The 24,183-nt window shown below is 38.6% G+C and overlaps 1 protein-coding gene across 1 annotated transcript; it reads right to left on the bottom strand.

Annotated features, from left to right (window-relative positions):
- Nucleotides 1-23,690, bottom strand: ttc37 (tetratricopeptide repeat domain 37). The gene is made up of 41 exons (XM_022667423.2): nt 23,544-23,690; nt 23,303-23,395; nt 23,054-23,197; nt 22,174-22,265; nt 22,011-22,086; nt 21,742-21,885; nt 21,472-21,570; nt 21,230-21,338; nt 20,912-21,052; nt 20,107-20,208; nt 19,461-19,585; nt 19,255-19,341; nt 18,461-18,564; nt 18,222-18,348; nt 17,949-18,128; nt 17,505-17,629; nt 17,159-17,409; nt 16,876-16,978; nt 16,567-16,749; nt 16,232-16,376; nt 16,050-16,128; nt 15,134-15,195; nt 14,988-15,044; nt 14,840-14,908; nt 14,666-14,740; nt 14,401-14,542; nt 13,507-13,600; nt 13,006-13,083; nt 12,765-12,889; nt 11,707-11,830; nt 11,373-11,597; nt 10,940-11,012; nt 10,772-10,825; nt 10,292-10,403; nt 9,661-9,789; nt 8,568-8,692; nt 7,203-7,367; nt 6,317-6,469; nt 2,700-2,830; nt 1,589-1,718; nt 1-515 (listed from the first exon to the last, which is right to left on the bottom strand). The coding sequence occupies exons 2-41, from the start codon at nt 23,390-23,392 to the stop codon at nt 444-446; spliced, it is 4,701 nt and encodes a 1,566-aa protein (XP_022523144.2). The 5' UTR covers nt 23,393-23,395; nt 23,544-23,690; the 3' UTR covers nt 1-443.
- Between the last annotated feature and the right edge of the window lie 493 nt (nt 23,691-24,183).

Raw genomic sequence — 24,183 nt, 5'->3', positions numbered from 1 at the left:
TCAGATTTGTTCACTTTATTTCCCAATTTCGGAAACAACACAAGCCAGACCCTTTGGCACTCGTAGTTAGTGAAGGTCAGATGATGTTTGTGGAAAGGCACTGTCCCAAATTAAACTGCAAAGCCATCCAGTATAAATACACTTTTTTTCTACCAGAAAATGCATTTTCTGAATAATTAACAGATTACATATTCATTCTGTCCACTCATACATGATGCACGCAAATAGCAGTACAGTGGGATCAGCTTCAAGGTCAAATAAAAGTGCTTCATAAATGCTGGGAGGGAATATGAAATCCATAAACATCACTTCACTGAATTATAAAAAGTAAGACAGTAAGACATTATGTAGATGCAGAATTAGGGAAATGTAAATGATTGACTGGCTCTTGCATGGCAGGTTGGTGATGGTCCTGAGTGAATTAATCTGGGAGGTAAGTGAACTCATGGGTAAAGACGTTTGTGGAACTCCAACAGCCTGAGGTCTCCTGCTGCTTCAGCCTCCACCATCAGGGTCTGCAAACAAAAATCACAACTCATGCTTAGATAGGTTAAATGTAAAACCTTCTACCCTTTTGGACCAATTTTGCAACTGTATATCCACCAAATGTCCTTTACTACTGAAAAGTGTTTGCATGCTTCGAAACAAGCAATTAAAGGTGCTGTATATAAATCCTGAAAACAAATGTTAATATTTGAGCTTAACAGCAAAAAAGAATGGACATTTCCATCCATGCCTTTTAACAATTGAATATCTACCCACTGTTTAAGTGTTTGTGTCCCCGTCCTTTCTTTTCCCCACATGCTGCGCAAAAGAACTAATTTGGCCTGTTGCCGTTTGGCTATTTTAGTGGTATGTGGTTAGTTTAAGGCAATTTTTCCATTTACAGAGCCAGAGTTCCAGTACTGGTTTCTTTTCCAAAGTGTATAAAGTATATGCAAACAGTCTGGAGAGATAGCAAACTGCAATTTTACAAAAAATCTAATAAAGCACCTTTAAGGCTAACTGATTATACTTAAAATGTTACTATGAATGTATGTATGAAAACTAAGGTGGTAGATTTAGCTTGTATTGTATATTTTAGTTGTTTAGGGTAACTCCTTCATTTAATGGCTCTGTTTAAATATAATTACATAATGTAAATTAAAATTTTTATATTAATATTCAATGAAACTTTATATTGTGATATACAGCTCTGGAAAAAAATGACGAGTTTCTTTGATTTTTCCAAATTGAAAACCTCTGGAGTATAATCAAGAGGAAGATGGATGATCACAAGCAATCAAACCAAGCTAAACTGCTTGAATTTTTGCATAAAATTATCCAAAAGCAGTGTGTAAGACTGGTGGAATATGAATTTCAATTTTTTTTATTTGAGGTTTGAAAGCTCCGCAACTTTTTTGATATTTTAGATATTTCTCACTTGGAATTTGGGAGAAATGTAGTCCGTAATTTATAGAATAAATCAACAATGTTCATTTTACTCAAACATATATCTATAAATAGCTACAGGTCTTTCTCTTCAGTTAAGCACAATCTCAGATACTTTCTCATGCAAAACCAGTGAAAGAACACTTGTGTGACTTACATCTATGAGCTCCAGGTCATCTTTGGCATGTAGGTGGCGCAAGAGGTACCAGCGAGCCACTGATGTAACAGTTCTGGCCTCAGCTGAACATGGGCCATATACAATCTTCTCCAGCAGACGCCTCGTTTCCCTTGGGGAGAGAATGAACAGTCATATCATGATAAATAAGAGAGAGGCTGAAAGGGGACCAATGACCAAAGCTAATATTTATGGCAGCAATATTTGGCAGCAGCTTCCACTGTCTAGCTAAATTGTTGCTCTAGTCAAACAGCCAAGGGGATAAACGGAGCTTATGAAGAGCATCAGTGTGTATGATAATGCTGCTTTTGTGTGTTGGGAGAGATTCATCTGCTAAAAATACTTTATTTTAGCATGTTTCATCCTAATCTCAATCTGTTGCATTTGTTGTTTAGGCTGACACTGACAAAAGTTGTAATATGTTTCCAAGTTTTAAACAGTTAAACACACACACACACAAAATAGAATTAGATTTAGTTTATACTGCATTTACCCATCAATCTTTACTTAAACACACATAACTATAAAGTTAAAACTTCAGAAATCAATTAGAAATCAAAAATGTGCCATCTTTTATTCACAAAACACTGTGACTCTTTATTCAATATTTCCTAGAAGTCCCTTTGGTAGCAATTACAGCTGAACTGTTTGGTCTGGATAAATCTATTCAAGCTTTGCAATCCTGGATTCTTTTGGGATCTTATTCTTTTCATGGAAGACTCTCCCGAGCTCTGTGAAGCTCTGAGAAACTTCAGGTCCCTCCACAGATGATACAGAAGATTTAGGTCTCGGCTGTGGCTGGGTTACAGCAGTGTTTTTTTTGGCTGTATGCATTAATATATCTCTCAGTTGTTATTATTTTTTCTGTTAAGAAGAAGCACCACTGATGACGCTGCCACCACCATGTTTCATTGTATGTATTGGGATTAGTCAGGTGATGTGCAGTGCCTTCTTTTCAATCTGAACTACGATGAATGCCTTGCCACACATTTAGATCTCAATAATAAAATCTTTTATAGTTTTAAGGTTTGTTTGTTTGGCAAGGAGATATACAACAACCTGTCCTGGTCTCCTCTATCTTTTTCTAGCATACCTGGCACCCATCTTGATGGAATACTGAAGCAGAGCCTGAATGAGCATGGCTGGGGGAGAGGGGCCCAGCTTCAGCACCTCAGTACAGGCTTCCCGCACCAGGTCCTTCCACTCAGTTCCTCCAACACCAGCCTACAGCCAAATTAACAACAAACAAATTAACACAGAAATACACAAGATAAAAGTTCAGTGAATACTGTGTTCCATGGTGAGTTCTGAGAAGGTAACACTTGTAATCCTGTTATGTATGTAAAATAACCCCTTAAGTGTTTCACCAAACAAAATAAGCTACTCAAACTCTATAAGACTACTCTTACAATAAGTAGTTCCCAACTGATCTAATTCATTTTGAAATGATCCCTTTAACAACAAAGCAACAAATGATTACCTCTACTCTAATTGTTTATAAAGCCACCATATTGGTTGTCTAATTAAACAAATTAAATGAAGAAACACAAGTAAGGACCTGGTTTCAGCTTCTTTAAAAAAAGGCTTTACAAGCAATGGAAGTGAATATGTAAAGACCCTGCAAGTTTTAATCAAGAGATTGCCCTGAAATGAGTGGCTATTCACAGGGCCTCGTTTAATGTGAGAGGCAAAGCTGAAGTCAGCGTAAAATTGAAAGAAAAACTCAGCTGACAGGGGGGTGGGGTAATTACAACACTGTGTGTATAAGGAGGGAGAAAGAGCGAGAGAACAGCGAGGGGAAAAGAGGCCAAGTGTTGCTTTGTTGAGACTGGAGGGCAAACTGTCTAAAATAATCTTGTGCCCTTCTAAGCCCTACACAGATGCTGAACTCACATATATTAAGAGTTTGTTATGAGGGAAAAAAGTTTCACTGTGAACACTAAAAAATAAACATAGGAAAATATGAGAAGTGAAATTTACAAACAATAAAGGATTTTTTTAGACAGTAAAGATAAAAAGAGCTTATGAAATTAAGAGCTTAACCCTAGCTTTTAGGGGTGCATCTAAAGAATATGTTAAAAATCAATTAATCTGTTGATTTTTTTTTTATTGATTAATATTTACAAATAAGCAAAATTTGATTTCCAGCATGTTATTCAATAAACCAAACTGCCCTTATACTAATGTTGTAATCTTATAAGGAACATTGTTTACATAAGGAATTAACCAGACAGTTAAATTAATTTTACTATAATGTAAATATACACATGACAGTGTCAGAAAAAAAGCTTGAAAAAGACTGTAACTGCTGCTGCACTTAAGGTGGAAACATACGCTAAAAACACTGTATTTATGAGTGAGATATAAATTTAGCTACTAAAAATGAAACATCTTGTTTAACTACTCTAGCAGCCTCTAGTAACACTGAGTGAGAGAGAGAGAAAAAATAGAAATTGTTGCTAACATTGGCTTGACTAAAACTATATTTTATGTTAAATTTGTATATGTTCTATTATAATATATGTATTACAGTCTGCATTAGTCAGGTAGTGGTGGGGTAGAATACCTGTGTCGGGCCTCTTGCACTGAAGTGGATGTGATTTCTTCCAAGGGCACTTCTCTTTTTGCATGGACAACTCTAGCCAGACACCGCTGGTCACGATCATTACTACATACTGCGCTGTTTATTGTGGGTACACACTTAAACATTGATGATTCACATCGCTTTGCCATGAGCATGCTTTGTTTAATTTGCACTCACAATATAGCACTTTGTATACCGTATTTTTCGGACTATAAGGCGCACCGTATTATAAGGCGCACGATGAGTGAACGGTCTATTTTTAGTGTTAGTCCATACACAAGGCGCACTGGATTATAAGGCGCACTAAATGAAACTTTATTTATATCAGTAACAATAACTCTGAGCAATAAATCCTTCACAATATCCGCGACGCTCCTGACAACGGTAGCCGCAACGCTCCGACAGACCATAATATTATGTTGAAGCACAGCAAGTACGTATTACTCCGCGACGCTCCTGACAACGGTAGCCGCAACGCTCCGACAGACCATAATATTATGTTGAAGCACAGCAAGTACCGCATTACTCCGCGAGGCTTCTGACTATAATAGCGTGTTGTGCCGAATTCGGTGAATAAAACGGTTTTAAAACAGAGATAAAGATTGGATAAGTTTCATTTCTGGATGAAGTGATTTCCAGCGCTGTTTGGATATAACTGTGGATTACAGGAGACTGGATTGATGGATTCTCTTTAGTCTGGACGCGTTTTGAAGGTAGGACCTGTGGCTGAGCGCGGGTGTGTGTTCGGGGGGTGGCGGCAGTGACCGGAGGTTACCCCAGGACAAAAGGAGAGCCTTTTATTACTGGAAACATGCGCTCTGACGCAGCTCTAATTCATGAAACATACATCCTACAGTAAAAGCACAGTTCTGGAATCCGGAGAGCCAGACGGTTCGAATGGTGTATGACATGACCGCATTCGATGAAATATGGACGAACGATAAACGCAAATATGAGAGTTTCGGGCATATTTCGCCCTAAATGTTTATTTTCTGAAAGGATATTCCGCTAAATAGGCTAAATAGCTCAAAAGCAGAGATTCTAAGCTTTAAAATGGTATATTGGATGTCTATATTGAACCTGTAACTGTTCATAACTATTCAGAAACACAGCCAGTTATGAAATATTAAATATTTCTGGCCCGCCGGTGGGCCAGCGCGTGTTAAGAGGTTAACTTTACTTAGAAGTGGGCGCTAAAAAGAAACAGTTTGTGCTATTACCCCAGAACGGGTGGAAAGGAAAGTTTACCGGCACCTTGTTCTGGCCACGGAGCTACAGTGGAAACTAGCTACCCTGAGCCACAGCCGAGAGGCAGTACGGCAGTCAAAGGTAACCGCGCGCTAGCCCAAGAGGGGGATCTTTTTGTGGCGTGGGTGAGGAATTCTGCACAACAGAGCGCCGTGTACCACATAAAATCGAGGTCAGTAAACACAAGCAAAATCCATACACAAGGCGCACTGCATTATAAGGCGCAATGACGATTTTTGGGAAAAAATAAGTATTTTAAGTGCGCCTTATAGCCCGAAAAATACGGTAATTAAATATAATTAAACATGAATATTAATTATTATAACCAAACTGTAAATATTCATAACATAATATTTGCTTTTAATACTTAGGTTCAGGTATGACTAATAAATCTGATTAAAGGAGAACACTCAGGGGCGCCATCTTTCCATTTTTTTCAGTCACGTTCAGAGTATCTCCACTAGAATATGAGCAGAGTGAAAGGTGGTTTTAACACCTCTACTGATAACACACACTGCTGGCAGGACTCATCCCTCCATCTCCTCAGCCTGATGAGTGTGGAGACGAGAGTCACACTGATCCTCCTGTCAGCTGGATCTGTTTACTTTTCCACTGCTTTACTGTCAGCAGCTCTAATGGGTCTCTCCACTTTGCCCTCACTTTAACGTTTAACCAAAAATACATTGCAGTATGTTTGCTAGGATTGTGTGTGTGTGTAAATATATGTGTGTTTGTCTCTTATCAGTGTTTAAACTTCTCTACGGCTGTGTGCTTAAGTAACTGCATTAAGTACTATGCAATATGACAAGAATAGAACAAGATATTATAAAATATATATTAATGGAACAAATTCAAATGTAGTAGAGGCAAGTTCTCACCATGCACGGCCTGAGAGCGAGCAGGGCCAGTCGGAGGAGGCTTCCGATCTTTCCAGTGTAGTGGCCCAGCTGAGAGGCCAACTGGAGGCTTTGTCTGAGGACCACAGAGGCCTGGGCCAGAAAACCATGTGAGCTGTAAACATCTGCTAGCCACTGAGAGAGTGAGAGAGTGAGAGAGAGAGAGAGAGAGAGAGAGAGAGAGAGAGAGAGAGACAGAACAGATAAATATAGTAGTTCAAATGTTTGTTTAAACTGCATCTGTATTCTTGGTAGCTCTGATCTAATGAAATTCTTACTTAAGAGAAAAAATGGATTTAAAACAAAATCAAATAAACAAAAAAATAAAAACATCAATGTCAAAGTCTAGGTTTTGCCTTCAAGCAAGATCAAACCCTCTAAGAAGTACTAGAACCTTATTATTATGGAAATCATGTCAGCATAGATGTTTTTTTATTGATTAATTTATTTTTCAAAAGAAAAAATGGCCTTCCAAGAAGAAACACAGTTTTAAACAAAAGTTTATTCAGAAAAAGCAGCAAAAGTTGAAAAAAAAAAAAATCCATGACTTGCATTCCTTAAAGGGAATAAGTCAAGCTGTTCTATAATCTTAAAGAATAAATTTGATTAAATTACTGGCCCTTACCTCCCCCTTTAAAGCAACATAACAAAAACAGCCTCAAATCACTGTGGCGGTGTAATAGGGATTTGTAATAGGGAGAAAAGCAAGAAAACTATGTTTTACATTATTAATGTAAAGTTCTGTAGTATTACTGCAGCAGTCCCAAATTCTGTAAATCACAGTTTTTTTCAGAAATGCATGTGCAAAGTGTGTTCTTTAGAGGTGGTTGAAAGCTTAAATAAGTAAGTAATGTTGTGCACTACTCACATGCCAGGCAGACACTGAGGTGGGGTTGGCCATAACAGCTGCACTTAACTGCTCCAGCACTGCGGTTGGTATACATTTACCGGCATCAGAGCACAGAAGGCACTCGCACTGAACCTGCCTCAGTAATAGGATCACTGCAGGATGCTCAGGGGACACACTCAAAACCTGTGACACACACACACAATCATGCAACAGTGAGGTAATACATATACAGTGTTGTACATCTATTAACAACATACACAATGAAGAAGACATTTATGACTAAAACAGAAATCTTTGTGCGCACACAAGAGAGGGAACTTACTGTATTTTTCCAAAAAACGTCATTGCGCCTTATAATCCGGTGCCTCTTATGTAAAAAAAAATTACCATTCAGGTTGTAAGGAGCGGTAAAGCCACTCCACTGAAGTGCAGAGTTATACAGGAGTTTCAGGTTAGTTCTCCAGCACCAAGACTGGCGCACTATTTGCATTAGCCGCTAACCGTGCTAACTTTTCACGGTTCAGAGGTGAGTATTATCAGCCTGTAGCCTGCTGCTAGCACTGCTGGAGCAGCATTAACATTACCCGCTAACCACTAGCTTTTTCGCTGTTCAGAGGTGAGTATTATCGGCCTGTAGCCTGTGCATTTACCGTGTTAAAACAAGCTATGTGGGACGATCCGCTAGCTAATATCACTCTGGTTTACCGAAACACTCAGGGTTCCTCAGTGTATTGCTGTTGGGGGGCAATTACTGTTAGCCATGCTAATGCTGCTGCACCCAGCCTTAGTAGAAATCTGAAAATCTAAGCTTACTATAAATAAACAAAAGTTTTTTTTTACTCACCCAAAAAAACAGCCTGTCTAGATTTACATCCAGTACTCGTTTGACTTTAAAATATATATATATATTTTTAAGAACTACAGTTCTGTTTACTTACTTATCTTAGATAGCTACCCACACCACCACCCAGCGCCGAGACCAGCTACATTAGAAGGGAAACATGGCGACACCCCTGTTTTCACATAATGCACTTTATAATCCAGTGCACCTTATGTATGGCAAAAAAATAACTAGAAAATAGACATTCATCGATACTGCCCCGGTGTGCTTTATAGTGCACTAAATACGGTAAGAGGTAAAAGGAAAAAAAAGGATGGTGGAAAGCATAGCTGACGTATGCAACAGATTTACACATATCATGGCTCTGGCACTTCTTTTTTCTGCTCTGCTGCTAAAGTTAAAGCCATAAATAATGTGAGCAATATGCCTGTGCCTGTGCCTGCACCTGCGGCCCACACAGACAGCGCAGACAGGTGATGAGAGATGGGCTGACCGGTGAGACAGAAGAGGAAAAGACACACACACACTTTTCACACAATCACCTGTAAGCAGAGGGCTTCAGCTTCATTGTACAGGCAGCTCTGTTTGAGTCCACTCACAGTCTGCTGCAGAATCCAGCCCTCTAGAGCTTGAGCCAAAAGCATGTCTTCCTTCGGCAAGCCTTTTACTGCAGGGGAATACGACATACAAAACACACATGAAGCGATCATGCATAACATTACGATTATCCTTGTTTCTGCATTCATTGGCCATGTTATCATATACAGCAGTGCTGCTGGAGTTTTTAAACACTGTGTCAACTCACTGTCCTCTATATTAGACACTCCTACCTATAGCTCCTCCTACACCTTGTAGATAAAGTAAAGTCAGAGACAGAAGCTCTGATTTGTTGATGGACAGTTTGTGTTGGTCATCTTCTAGTCCTTCATCAGTGGTCACACAGAATTTCCTGTAGCACTTTATATTTAGGATGGCCACCTTGGTAACAAAAGCCTTAACAACATCCACCCTGCCTTGTGATAAGGCTGAATAGTGACATCTGTTGGTTACATATGTTACTGTGCCATCGGGAAGATGGTAATTATCTGGCAAGAAATAGCACTGCCACAGAGCTCTTCTTTGCCACCTTGTTCAACTGTGACTTTTGCATACCATTAACAATCTTATACACAGACTCTGGACTCTGCTTTCATTATGGCCACCGTTATCTATCTATCTTGGTTCGTCACATGGCTTCTTCCTCTTAGTATACGGGAGCTTTGCCACTGTTGCCACCATCACTTTGGTGCTTACTCATAAAAAGCTTAGACCCGTATCTCTGTAAAGCTGATTTGTGAAACATTTGTTATAAAAAGAGCTATATAAATACATTTGAATTCAAATTGGTCTAAAATATTTTCTCTTAGTCTTGCAATAATTATTTTAGTACAGCAGTGATATTTCTGCCTGGATGGAGAATGAATCATCAGTCTTCTGTATATGTGACTGTGGTGTAAATTACTGAAAAACAGTTCTAATTCTGGATGGATGGATTTTGAACCCACAATAATTTGGCACTACATACACATTCATATCACTGTTAACCTTTCCTATATAATTTACTAGACTTATTGCACACAAACAATGCAGACTGACCTTTCTCAGACACCATGGTCATCAGCACCTTGTCTAGCCCCTTCCTGCAAGGGGTGGAGCCTGAGAGAGCACATGCTGTGTTCTCAGTGTGACACGCAGCCATAAGCGCCGCCCACCCTGCCGGATCATCTGCAGAGAAAAAAAAAAAAAAGCGTGAACAAACAATTACTTTTATTTTCTGACTGAGCACAAAAGCAATCTTCTGTAAAGCCCATCAGAGATAAATTACACATTTTTTTTTGGTATTTTGTGACCCATGAGCTTTAAGTTCTCCTCAGGGAGCTGCTACAGAGATTTCTTACACAATGTCACGACTACAGCTTCCAAGGGTATTGATTACTCCTGATGACATGCATCAGTTAAGGCTCACTCATCTAATCACCACCAAATTAAATGAGTGAAAGGACTTACCAAAAGAACCAGACTATTAAACACTATTTATTTTTATAAATGAGGAGTTTTTATTAATGCCTGATTAGGAATGTAAATGAAAACAGCCCTGCAGACATGAAATTACCATTTAAATTCATAATGAATGTTGCTTTCCCACATGTAATACGGTAGTGCAGAATCGTACTTGGTAGAGAGACCCTGGACTGGCTCTTAATGAATTCTCCCCAATGAAACTCACCAGGACAGAGCAGCACAGCTCTCTGGATGGTTTTCAGAGCATTTCGTCTCTTGTCTTCCCAAGAGTTTCTGCCAGAGGCCAGCTGATTCACTCCACTGTACAGCAGTGCCCTCTACAGAGAGAGAGTAGCATGTGTAACTAAACTAAGAGACAGTGAGATTTTCAGCTCTACAGCTTGATCCAAATCTTCAGAAACAGCAGCAAATATTAACATTTGGAGTTTAAAACCTGACATAAGAATTCAAATCTGGATTTTGCACATTTAAATAAATGTAAAGTGGAGGCATTAGCCGTTGAAAAGTAAATAGTTAGTGAGTTCTGAATCAAATATATTTTTAATGTACTGATCTTATTTTTAAAAAATCGGAAAATTGTAAAAAAAAATCTATACATATTAAAACACGGCTAAAATTAAAATTTATGAATTTTGCCAATAAATATTTACTTAAATTTCAGCTTCAAATATACATATGAACGCACCTTTCCCAGAGTCATGCTAGCATGGCATGCCACACTGCCCGCCATAGCACCTCCCTGGTAGACAAAAGTTAAATTTCATGAACATTCAGTGGTTGCAGTTTTAATGGGACAGATCTTGAATAAACACATAATTTCCCTTAAGTTTAGATCTGGCTCTAGGATGCTTACATCAGCTTTGCTGGGACAGTACTGTGGCACCAGTCTGGACAGCAGAGCCCAAAGTGATGGATTTCCTGGGTTTCTGTTTCAAGAAAAGGTCAAGCAGAAATAACAAAAAAATCACATGTAATTAATTATATAATAAATTAACTGCAAATACAGAAAAACAACAACAGTGACATTTTTAATATTTCAAGGGGACATATTATATCTCTTTTTAAACAAGTTGGAACAGGTCTATGGGCTACCCAAACATGTTTATCAAGTTCTTTGCACTAGACACTAGAGACTAGACAGGCTGTCTGTGCATTTAAATCTACACATCTGTGTCAAAGATGGACTTAACTTAAAGTACCTGGATACATTAATTAGAAGGAGTGTGCACAGACCTATGGACATATAGTGCATTAACCTTGCTCAAAACACCTTCAGCACAACTTACCTGAACACAGCCCTGGAGGCCTCTCTCTGAACAGCGCTGTAGTTGCCCTGTAGAGCCAGTAAGGTGCAGGTGAGCAGACAGCGCTCCTCCACAGCGCCCCCTACTGCTCCCTCAAGCTTCAGCAGCTCTGAAAGAGCAGCAGTGGCCAGTGTGATGTCTCCATGAACAAGGCCCAGAGCACAGAGACACTCCAGACTTTCCGGAACTGGCTCCTTCAGCAAAGAACTGTGTACACACACACACACACGCGCAGAAGGATGTTAATATTACGTCAACAGTGTACTGTGTATGTACAAACGTCTGTTCTGTTCTGGTTGCAAGCGAGATGGCTCACCACTTGAAAAGCAGAGTTTTGGCAGTGTCCATGTTTCCCAGTCTGTGTTGCAGTAAAGCCAAGGCCGTCAGTATATATGCCTTCTCCTTCTCACTGGAGGCCACTTCAAGAGCCTTCTCATAGGCTGAGACAGAAAGAAAAAATAAATATAAAATTTAAGAAGTTTAAAATGCGATCATGCATACCTGCCAACCTTGAATAAAATCAACATTTATATTTATATTAGTTATTAAACTTATATATACTTACAGGGGTTAGACAATGAAACTGAAACCAGTTTAATTTATTGTCTCGACAGACAGGAGAGTTGAGGTGCACATTGAATTCTGCCGTGATTTGATCAGCCGTGGTTTTATGTTTTTTGGATACAATCCGGGTTAGCACCCGAACATCCCTTTCAGACAGCTTCCTCTTACAGCGTCCACAGTTAATCCTGTTGGATGTGGGTTGAACTTCTTGGTGATATGCTGACATTACCCTGGATACCGTGGCTCTTGATACATCACAAAGACTTGCTGTCTTGGTCACAGATGCGCCAGCAATACGTGCACCAACAATTTGTCCTCTTTTGAACTCTGGTATGTCACCCATAATATTGTGAGCATTGCAATATTTTGAGCAAAACTGTGCTCTTACCCTGCTAATTGAACCTTCACACTCTTACTGGTGCAATGTGCCATTAATGAAGATTGGCCACCAGACTAGTCCAATTTAGCCATGAAACCTCCCACACTAAAATGACAGGTGTTTCAGTTTCATTGTCCAACCCCTGTACATTACACTCTATTTGTAAATGATACTTATATTAGTGGTGTAAATCATTTAAAAAATAATTTAAATTATGATAGATCGTGGTAGTTCCCTGTATATTTGGAAGGGCGACAGTAATAATAGTCTTGTGTGGTTTAGGTCTACCAGACCAGATCTTTTTTACTGTATTATAAAATTTCAGGCTAGGGAGAGAGAGAGATAGAGATAGAGAGAGAGAGAGAAGAGACAGAGCAAGTGGGAGAGAGAGAGCGCCTAAGAGACTTTAACACAGCAACAGCTTAACTTACCATTAAGGCTTTTTTGCAAATGTCCTGCCCTGAAGCAGGCCAGAGCCAGTCCTGTAAGATCATGCAGCTCCTCCAGAGGTGTGGAGGAGTAATGTTGGATTGCCTCCTCCGACTGCTCTGTGTCACTATAATCAAAATTCTTTTAGTGATCATATCAGTACAAAATTCCACAGGGAGGATAAAATAAGGCAATGATACATTTACGACTAAAAACAATAAGAAAATAAGGTTTGGGGATTACCAAAGTGCCCGTGCATAGCCTCTGACAGCAAAGCTGAGCTCCTCTATGTGGGGGCTGTTCTGGAGTAACTCCACTGCTCTAAAGAAAAAGAGTAAAGGCACCAAATTTACAGTTGTTTGGGCATTTGATTTTGAAAGTACAAACTCTGGTTCTTAAAGAAAAAAAAATACTTTTAAGGTTGTGTACTTGTGAACTTGGTGATCCGACATGTAAAATGAAATCTTGGTTCAGATTAGATAGATGATGTAAATGTTTTTATTTTTTTTTGCTAGTAACCACTATAAATCATCTCAGACCTCAGAAATCTTGCTGTAAATGTATCGTCTAGAGTGTTTTTAAGCTGAAAATGCAATTTGTCCTTTGTTATTTGTCAGTGTTTATTAATATTGTGAAACTCTGTAGAGAATTTGAACATAGTTTGCATAGAAAATCATTGTTTACATGAGAATGTATATGCAAAGACTGGAAATTAAATATTATGACTATTGTTCACATGTTTACCTCTTATAGGCTTCAGTGGCCTGTTTCTTTAGCTGCAGGTGTTCATTTAGAAAGCCCAGCATTACAAATGCATCAGCGTCTGTCTGGATCCTTTCTGCAAATTTGTACACGCAACAACCAGACAGATCAAATACATTTTCCCAACATCACTGAATGATTAGTGAGTGCCTTCACATCCACTCATTTTTCAGTTATCTGATCAATGTGGCTACATGTGCTTGGGCAAACAGACAAGAGGAAAGTAGTAATTGCAAATAGAGGTCACATCATTCTGTGAAATTATTGGCTGGTTGGGAGTTAGAATTTGATTATTGCCTGATTCATATAAACACAGAGTGTTTTCCGTTATCTGATCACCTAAGTGCATGTAGACATCATTATGAGATTCTTGACAAAATCTGATCTAAATTTATGCACTTTTCAGATTATTGCGTACATGCAAACATGCTAGATTTCTTTCTTTTTTTTTTTTACATTTTTTCTTTGTTTTTGTTATCACTTCTATCACAATTATCACATTTTTATGCCTTTAAAAACAACAACAACAACAAAAAAAATACAGAACAAGGAACTATTAACACTGAGGATGCCTTAAATTATTGTACAATAAAAATGAAGTAAAACCGATATATATACCGAAAAAGAAATAAAATAGTTTTCTGGGTAGTAGTTTATTCTGTTTGTGTTTCAATAAAATCTGGTATTTTATTCTTCATGTAAATTGTCCATTTTGACCATACTTTTGCAAATTTTGACATCTGCAACCTAATAGCATATGTAATTTTTCCATTACATATATTTCATTAATGTGCTAGATTTCAAATAAATGGCTAATTATCAGAGTAGCAGGCTACACTTGATATATTGCTCATTTTGGTGGGTTTATATACTCACCTGTGTACTTTGTTAAAGCCACCTGGGCTGATGAGACAGCGTTCATCTGGACTATGTTGTAGCGATAAAGCTCAGAGTCTCGGTTACTTTTGTCCAATAGAGTGGAGCAGACCCAGTGGGCGTAACCCTTCACCCCTTCAGTCTGATAACAACAAATACCACATGCAAAAAACATGATTCACTACAGGTGTTACAGGACACTTATGAATTTCCCAACCTTGAGACTAATAAAGAGTTATCTAGTGATTTTACATGAAGCTCTTACATGAGTGCTCAGCTCAGTGGTGTGTCTAAAGAGGTCCATGGTGTCATAACTGCCCACAGTCTCAGCAATAAGAGCCTATTAAACAAACAGAATGACCGCAGCAACTTCTCTAGCTTTCAGTGAATTAAAGTAAAAATAAATAGATGCATATAATGTATTAAATGTGTGTAATACCTGTCCAATCCAACAGTTGACATACAGCGGCTCCAAAGACTGAGCAATCTTAAAAGCCTCATGGGCAAGCTGAAAGAAGGGCAGCATATATTGAATCATTTAAAGCAGTGTATGCATGTAAATATAAATGTAGACAAAGTGTCTTTACCTCAATGTTGTTTTTCTTCAGATATAAGGTTCCAAGGTTTGTCCATGCTACAACATTCTAAAAAAAAACCCACAAAATTGTCAATAAGATGCTAAGGGCTAAATTAATGCGACATTGCTTTGCTTGTCTGCTCATCTGGCACTTACATTTGCTTCTACTTTGACTGATTTGATGAAGCTGTGCTGCGCAAGGGCAAAGTTTTCAATTCCTGTAAACATAAGCAAAATATCATTAGTCTCTTGTTAAACAACTCCTAAAGTGTAGCCACGCCCTCTTGTTATTACTTTTATATTTCTTTTTTTAAATAATTTTATTCCTAATTTTTATCCCATTTTCTTTTTAATTTACACAACCACATACCCAACCCACTCATTAGGGCTCCCCCTATCACTAGTGATGTCCCAACACCTAGTACATGCCTCCTCGGACACATGTAAAGTCAGCCAACACCTCTTTTCGAACTGCTGCTGATGCAGCATTGCCAAGTAGCATCACAGCAACCCAGAGGAGGAAAACGCAGCAACTTGGTTCTGATACATCAGCTCACAGACGCCTTGAACTGAGTGACATCACCCTTTGGAGTGATTTTGGGAAAGAGAGCGCCATCTACCCACCCAGAGAGAGCAAGACTAATAGTGCTGTCTCAGGGATCCGGCAGCCGATGGCAAGCTACATGAACAGGATTCGAACTGGTGATCTCCTGACCATAGTGGCAGCGCCTTAGTCCGCTGGTCCACTCGGAGTCCCCATCCTCATATGTTTCTTGTCTGTATTTAGTGCATTTCCTCTTTGTCTTTTAAAGGCTTTAAATGTATTGGAGTCCTTCAGGGTTCTTGCTTCAATCTTATTTACTCTGTACCTCTAAAGGCTAGTTTATTAGCTCGTATTGGTGTTTGTCTAGTTCAGTTATCCTAAACTATTTAACTCTAGTGGTTCCTTCTGTTGCTATTATGGCTCACAATTAATATTAAATTATTAATTAAAATCATAATAGGCAAACTAATTGACTATTGAAATAGTTAATTGCAGCCCTAATTTGAACAAAACTTTGTTTTTGTTTACCTTTCGCCATGGCCACCACTCCCAGTGCATTCCAGTAAGTGTGATTCCCGCTTTCCAGCATGACTGCTTTCTTAACACACTAAAGGAAGATCAAACAAAACACTAGTCTCAGTTCAGTCCAGCATCCTTCATGACTTCAAAATAACTCAATAATACACATGCCGTTGGGTAAGAGTCAATACCTGAAGAGCTTTCTCTAGCAGTTGTTGGACATCCTGTTCTGAGAGCTGAGAAGGGAGCAGCCTGGCCTGATGGTAATAGTTGAGGCCCAGATCACACCACAGACCTGGGGCATCTGACATCAGTTTCAGAGCATGCCCATAACATCTGGAACAGAGAGGTTAGGAATGATTTCAGATACACTGCACAGATCATTTCGTACACCTGACAATATTGTTGAAATGTCAAAAGTTCTGAAACGGTCTACGGCGAATGATCAGCACATTTTCTAGTTACTAAATTGCAGAAAGCAGTACTTTAAATGTATCAGTGTGTAAGTGTATGTGAGTTGATTTACCTCTCTCCGAGACACAGCAGCTGTTTTTGGTTCAGCATGTGGTTTTGGTCTTGCGGTTCAGCTCCACACAAAGCCCCAGGCACCATTGCACTGGCCCGGTTAGGCGACACGTTACTGCAGTTAGTGCAGGCATCACCCAACAACTTCCACAGGCAGGACAGGTCTGGACGCTTCTGGAGTGCCCTGCAAACACAACAGTCACAAATACAGTATATTCCCATATAAAAACAAGAGAATGTGATTTTCTCCTTCTCTTTTTTATAGGTTTACTGAGTATAAACAACTTAAAATGACCAGAATATGCTATACCTAAACAAGTACTTGATGGCTTCCTGTATCAGGTCTACTGCTTTACCATCCAGGCAGTCCTCCATTGCAGACTTAGCCAGGGACAAAAGACACTCACCAAGACCTGATGAATAGCAGATGAGAATAAAAATTAAGTTATTGTTCAATTATACAACAAGAATTGTTATTGATCAATGATACAACAAGTATGATGATTTAACAAAAGCCAAACATTTCAGGACATTCATGGATGTATGGATAAAAAAAATATGAATAAAAACATGCACAAACAAACTGCACACACCTTTCAGAGCTGGCACATATTCTTCCCTCTCAATAATCTGCAGATACTCTCCTGCAGCCTCTTTAAACCTGCCCAGTATTTGCTTGATTGCAGCCATCTGAAAGAGGCTGTAGATGGAGCTTGGCTGGAGAAGGTGGGCCTTGGCAAAAGTTTTGAGGGCAGCAGTAAAACTGTGGCGATTCAGGTAAGCCTCCCCTAAGCACTCCCAACACACCCAGTCCTGAGGATCAGCCCGCAATGCTGCCTGAAGACTGTAGGTGAAGCCAAAAATAATGTCTTATTCAGCACATAGGACAGATTTTCCATTAAACACCAAACTCAAGTGATGAATGGGAAAGATTCATACTCTGAAATAGCCTGCTGGTGCTGGCCTACTTTAAGGTAGTACAGGCCTCTCCTCATCCAGGCCCATTTGGCTGAACCAGGAGTTGCTCGCTCTGTCACTGACTGCAGAACCGCTAAAGCAGAGTCCTGAATAGGACAGAACAGAAGAAATAGCTGTTATAGATGTTAAGTAAGCCTGTTGTATACAGCTAAGATATTTAAGTGATTTAAAGGAAGAAACTAATGCATCAACATTAAACAGCACCACAAAAATGTGGGAAAATGCAGCCTCTGAAAATCTGGAGCTTTGTCTCAGAAGTGTCTTTTTATTACTGTTTGGGATGAAAAAAATTTTGGGATATATTTCACATATCACAATTCAGCAAAAAAATATTGAGATATTATTTTTTCATCTACATCACCCAGTGATGTCACCAGTACGGGCATGCAGCAATGTAGGACTCACCATGTCTCCCTGTTCCATGCTGAGGTCCACAGTAGCAGCTCCAGCCTCAGCATCAGTTGAGTTCAGCTCAAATGCTCTCTTATAACAGCCTCTGGCTCGGCCCAAGTCTTTGGCCACCTCCCTGTAGTAGCGGCCCAGGTAGCAGAACACTGAGCCCAGACGGGGGTCCAGTTTAGCAGCCTGGAGAGATAGCAAATAATACGAAAATTGTCATTAAAAAAAGTGTATGGGTGTACAGTATTTACAGCTGAAGAGATAACTGCAGCAGCATACCTTCAGTAGATGAGTGTGGGCTTTGCTTCTGTCTTTGCGTGTCTCCTCCCCCATGTTCCAATACAGTTGGCCAAGGAGGAAATACAGCTCCCCACTGTCTGGATTCTGCGACAGAGCTTCTAGAAAGCTGGAAGTAAGACAGTATAAACATATAGAATTTATTTATGCGTTTATCGATGGATGCATGTGTGTATAGATAACATGAGAGAAAACATGAGATATACAAGAGTTATACACACCTCTTTTCTGCTAGCTGATGCTCATCTTTAGCTGTATGAGTCAGTCCCTTTAGGGTTAATCCCTCTACAGATTGAGGATGTGAGCTCAGCAACTCAGAAGAAACCTTCAAAAAAACAAAAAGTATTTAAAGGAGAAATCCAGTGCGAAATGGACTTGGGGTGTAGTGAAACATGATAATATCTTGAGGTAGTTCTAAAGGTGCAGATTGCAAAATCTATTCTGTTAATTTTGGAATCGGTTATTTTATCCTAACTATTTGTTTGTGGTTGTTGCACGAACTATTGTGACTTAAGATGTCAGCACCAGGAGAGCTACCTGAAGATAAAGTGTGTATAAACTGTGTTTAAATAAACTACTTGTGCACTTTCAAAGTTTCCAGTGCCTTGTTTTCAATGTCAGGGTCCTCAGAATTCTTCTCATGAAGTGTGGAGCTACTTCAAACTTGTTAAAGGTGTAAAAATAGCCATTAAGCAATAATATGCCCCTGCAGCCAGAACTGTAAGCCTTTTAGGAGCGTTGGCTAAAAGCACTTAATTTCAGAATCCTGGGGGGAACGGAGGTGGGCTATTCAACAAAATTTTGCACTAGTTATCATCGTTCACTATACCTCAAGTCCATTTCACACCGCATCACAAGACAGAGACAGAGTTTTGTTTGACCCCTTGGTTTTCAGAATGAATATACTAAATGTTCCAGGCATTAATCATAATCTTACCAGTTCAGACTGCTGCTTTAAGGAAACTAATATATAAATAAATTATAAATCATACTTTAACAACTAGACAGGATGTACCTGAAACGCTTCTGCCAGCTGGCCCTTCTGCAAGAAGGCTCTTCCTTTTAAAGCTAACAGTGCAGGATCATTGATTAAATCTGCCATCTGAAAGAAAATCATTATATATTGTGAGGCAGCTGTGGATGAGATGAACCCACAACTGAATAGCAAAAGAACAAAATGTACCGTAGGAAAGGACCCTGATAATATGAGTGAAATGATACCTGAGAAAGCATCTCCAGAGCTTCCTCTGCACTCTGCTCTGTTCCAACTCTCACAAGGGCCTCCAGTCTCACTCTCTGCAGCTTCTGGGTCCAATCCTTATCATAACCTGTGCACACCTTCAGCCCTGGAATAGAAGATATTTCATTACCCTTATTAAACCTTTTGCACATTACTTTACATTTACGTTTATTAAACCTTTTACATTACGTTTTATAAACTATTTGCACATTACTTAGTAATGAAGATTATCATTAATACACACTGGCAAAGTGTAAAAAGGAATATTTTATTTAAGTCACAAGGTATGTATATGGTCACTGTAATACAAAAACTTTGTATTTTCAAAATAGAAAACTTACAGGTAAAAGACCACATTAGCTTGGAATTCAATGTAAAAAAAAATTATAATAATACAATTAAAAAAATAATTCAAGTAATTGTGTAATAAAGTAATTTCTTTTTGTCTATTGGCATTTCTATTGGTCTACTTAGAACAGATTTTTGACACAATGTAAAAGTAAAACAAATGATAAGTACAGCCACAATATATAACAATAAATGTTAAATGTTATGCAATTTATGTTTTACACAGACAGACACAGTTCATGGAAAGGGACGAGTAAGACACTTAGAGAAGAACTGTACCTTGGTATGAGGAAAAGGCACTGTCAGAATATTTGTGCATTTTTAATTCAGCCTGAGCGAGGTTGTACAAGCCAAAGACACTGGAGCCCATTCGTCTCAGTCCTGCAGTTAAAGAAAACAGAGGTGTAACAGAAGCCTCTAGCAGTGCTCTTCCCCTAAATACCCACTGCCCCCAAGCATGTCACAATAAAATTAACCTGCTATAAGTCACTGCGTTCAGAACATATGTGGACTATTGGATACGCTGCAGATTTGTCAGTGTTAAATTAACACTGTAAGTTTGACATTTAACACTGAGCAGTGTTTATTTAAAACTGTCATAGATTAACTTTGTTTGGCAATTCTGAACACTAGGGGCCTTTTGGAGTGATGTGTGGAACCCACCCAGAGAGAGCCAACTGTGCCCTCAAGGCTCCGGTAGCTGATAGCAAGCTGCATAAACAGGACTTGAACCGGCGATCTCCTGATCATAGTCGCAGCACTTACCCGCTGGACCACTCTTCTGCACTTGTTGCCAAAATAGCAATAAATGTTTGACCGTAGTCAGGGTTCTATTCAGTCAGTGACACCAGTATGTTTTCCATTGCCAAGATAGTAATACGCCACAAATTACATGAAAACACCTCACTTCCAGATGATCCCACCCAAAGGTGTAGCACCGTTGTTATTTAAACAGTGCACGTGCAAGGCATGCAAATAGACTGTAAATAGACTTGTAAGACAGCAATGAGAATCGCAATGTGCCTTGCACAGGGTGTAAAATACAGCCCTAGGAGTAGTTAAAAGTGTTTAAATTCACACTAACCAAGGCCAAAACATTTGGCAGCATCTTCATATTTCTGATCCTGAAGAGACTTTAGACCCAGTCCAAAGTGGGCCAGTGAACTGACTGGGTCCATCTCCAGCAGACGAGTGTAGCAGCTAACAGCATCTTCACTGCAATCATCTACCACCAAATATAAAAACAAACAAATACAACCTTAATTACCAGATATAATAATATGAAAAATATAAAACATTTTCCGCCTGTTTAAGTTAAAAAAGAAGCTCTGCTTCTTTGTATAAAGAAAAAACTCCACTTTGACATTAATATAAACCAAACTGCCTAACTCTACTCTCTTACCTGACAGCAGATAATGCTCTCCGAGTACTGCTAGAGGATAGGTGTCTTTTGGGTAGAGGGTCAGCATGGTTGCGCACACTTCTTTCAGCTTTGCCACTTCATGAGGAAGCTGTGGTAACAAGCAAAACAGTTACTTATTTAAAGATTCAAGTCAAGTCAATGCACTTCCTTTTATTTTCAGTTATTAGAATTCCTCAAACATGTCACCCCAGCAGAGATAATTTACGATGATTAGCACTTACTTTTGAAAGATATTTGATATAATCTTCTGTGATTTGCTGATGGTCCTCACCCGGTATGTTTTCTGTTAGTTGGAGAGCTTTTTCAAAAGCAGAGAGGAGCTAAAAATAGAATATTCAGTTTTAGACTCTCACAGAAAAAAATATACTTACAGTCTGAATTTGTACAAGTCCAAGACTGGGCTTAATCCCTTTTTAAGAAACTTCCCATAATGTACATAAATATGCTATATCGAATTTACTAAAGCCATTTGAAAAAACAAAATAACGCACATGTTGCTGAGTCTCATTGTCTTGCATTTCCACAGTGCCCTGGAGCTGCTTGATCATTTCTCTCCAAAGTCCAAGCAGCTCGAAATTCTCCACGCCTTCCTCTGCCTCCCTCACCTGGATGAGTCGCAGCCACACTCTTGCCACCTGCATGTACACACACAATAGAGCAAAGCTCACATTCAGGATAACTAACTAAATGTCTACTACATTTATACTGCTTCTGGTGTAAAGAAAAAATGGTTGTGAAAATCTAAATCTGTTTTCTTTACCTTTAAATAGTTATTTTCAGCCTGATAGATGTCCACCAACTTCTTACTCACTTCAAAGCATTTGACTTTGTCTGAACTGGACAAACAGTAAGATTCATAATTAAAAAAAGGCCAAAGTGAGTAACAAGATGGGCTGGTGCTCCTTAGACTTAGACATACTTACGTTTCATATAACGTTATGAGTTTCTGATAAATTTTGGGCAGCTCAGCTTTGAAGTCTTCTTGATCACTTTTTTCATACAGATTTGCAAGGCCCTGGATACACAAAATAAATATCATGATTGAATGTTTTCTGCACAGCAAAACAAAAAAAAACATGAATGCTCAGTTCGATTGTAGCATCTTCTAGCCAATTTCAATCCTTTGAAAATTATGTTGAAAATAAATTGACCCAGATTTCCGATCATGTGATCAGATCATGGATATCCCTAATTAAAATGTATGCAATAAATTCTTAACTTTTGGTCAAAGTAACTGTATTTTTTTTTCAATTATTATATTAGTCAATATTGGTCAGTATTGGTACAACTTTCAGACTCAAGTTAGGTCAGAAAGGGTGACAGATTGTAAAACTGGAGATAAGCTTGCCATGTGCTAGCAACAGATATTACAGATGAATAGTATCAATACTGTGGAAACAGGCCTTACCATTGTTTCACATTTACAGATGCAACAGTGTGGATTTTTAGAACCAAAATAGACTCAGACTACATGAGTACTCATTAAGGGGAATGCCATATCATATCGTACGCAATAATATTACCAACATTTTGAATATCCTAAACGATATTATATCCTAAAATATAGTGCCAAATCACCCACCCCTAATTATCACATCAGGGTACTACTTTTTTGCTGTTTTTAGTATGCATATATCGTATGCAATAATAACATTTTAATTTCATTTTGATGCTGTAGTGTACCGTTAGATATACTTCAGATATACACAAGTATTGTTATTGGAAAAATACCATAAAATATTGTGATATTACTTTAGGGCCATACCACCCCTAATACTAATGTCATATTTAAGCAGCACCAACCTGCCATGCAAGCAGCTGCTCAGGCTCCAGTTCTGCTGCCTTCTTGTAGGCACTCTGGGCCTGGTCTGGCTGCTCCAGCTCACTGGCTGCAACTCCAATAAAAACCCAGGCATTGTAGTTGTTCTTCTCTAGTTTCAGAACAGCCTGGGAGAGAGGAGAAAGACACAGTTCAGATCATGACAATCTGTCATAACTATGTGTATTACTGGAAAATACAGGTGCTGCTGTCAGTTGTGATGATATTCTTACCTTACAGTGTTTCAGAGCTTCTTTAAACTCCTTGTTTTTGATTGCCTCTCTGGCACTTTTTAAAGATGCCTTCACTTCTTTAGTAGACATTTTCTGAGAGAAATAGATAAATACACTTCAATAATATTAGCCTGTTAGCTAACAACCTAGCAAGCTAGTTAGCTAACTTCAAAGGTACACTGTCTGTTAGCAACCGAAGAGCTAACTGGCCAAACAGCAAGCAAATGAAATAAACACACACCTCAGTAATGTAGCGCAACTTAAAACAACCCTTTCATGCGTTGTCAACTTTATAGAAGCGTTTTTAAAAATTAAAATGCCATAAACGAAGTCCAAACAATAACCTAACTGTAGCTCATAGCCGGATTCATCCTGTACTTAACTTTACACTGCGCATGCGCAGGACGACACTGACGATTTTACATATTATTCATAAAATATTATTTTCATTATTTTGTATTAATACATTTGAAAACATAAAACAAAGACATAACCAAAGACTCTGCAAAAATTAGAAATTCACATGAATAAAAAAATATATAAAAATGAAAAGGACAAATATCGGACTAATATAACGAATGAAAAAAAGGCCAGCTAAATTGTGACCTTACAAAACACATACAAATCTGGAAGAGATATGTTTATATATGAAAAGATCGCATTATATTTCTTCTGACGTGATTTTTTATTTGTATTTTTTTACTCTTTTTTTACTATTTTCTACTATTTTTTAACTATTTTTGTCTTTTTGGATTCTAATTGGTTAGGTTTTTGGATTTCCGATATAGCAGTGAATTATTGTGTCAGACTGTTTTCTGTTATATCTTATTCCTGCCTTCAAAATGTTTTAAGAATATCTAATATTGATTTATATTTCAGTA

The sequence above is a fragment of the Astyanax mexicanus genome, chromosome 22 (genome assembly GCF_023375975.1).
Source record: "Astyanax mexicanus isolate ESR-SI-001 chromosome 22, AstMex3_surface, whole genome shotgun sequence".
Lineage (NCBI taxonomy): Eukaryota > Metazoa > Chordata > Actinopteri > Characiformes > Acestrorhamphidae > Astyanax > Astyanax mexicanus.
Note: the sequence above shows the minus strand (reverse complement) of the source record. Positions and strands in the feature narration are given on the sequence as shown.

What these genes read in the sequence shown, in the direction of transcription:
- ttc37 (XM_022667423.2), bottom strand. Translation starts at nt 23,392, where the DNA reads ATGTCTACTAAAGAAGTGAAGGCATCTTTAAAAAGTGCCAGAGAGGCA. An exon ending in AGAGCATTATCTGCTGTCAG is followed by an intron (nt 21,053 to 21,229) that starts GTAAGAGAGTAG and finishes ATTTGGTGGTAG; the next exon opens with ATGATTGCAGTGAAGATGCT. An exon ending in GGCTTTAACAAAGTACACAG is followed by an intron (nt 13,601 to 14,400) that starts GTGAGTATATAA and finishes ACAAATTTGCAG; the next exon opens with AAAGGATCCAGACAGACGCT.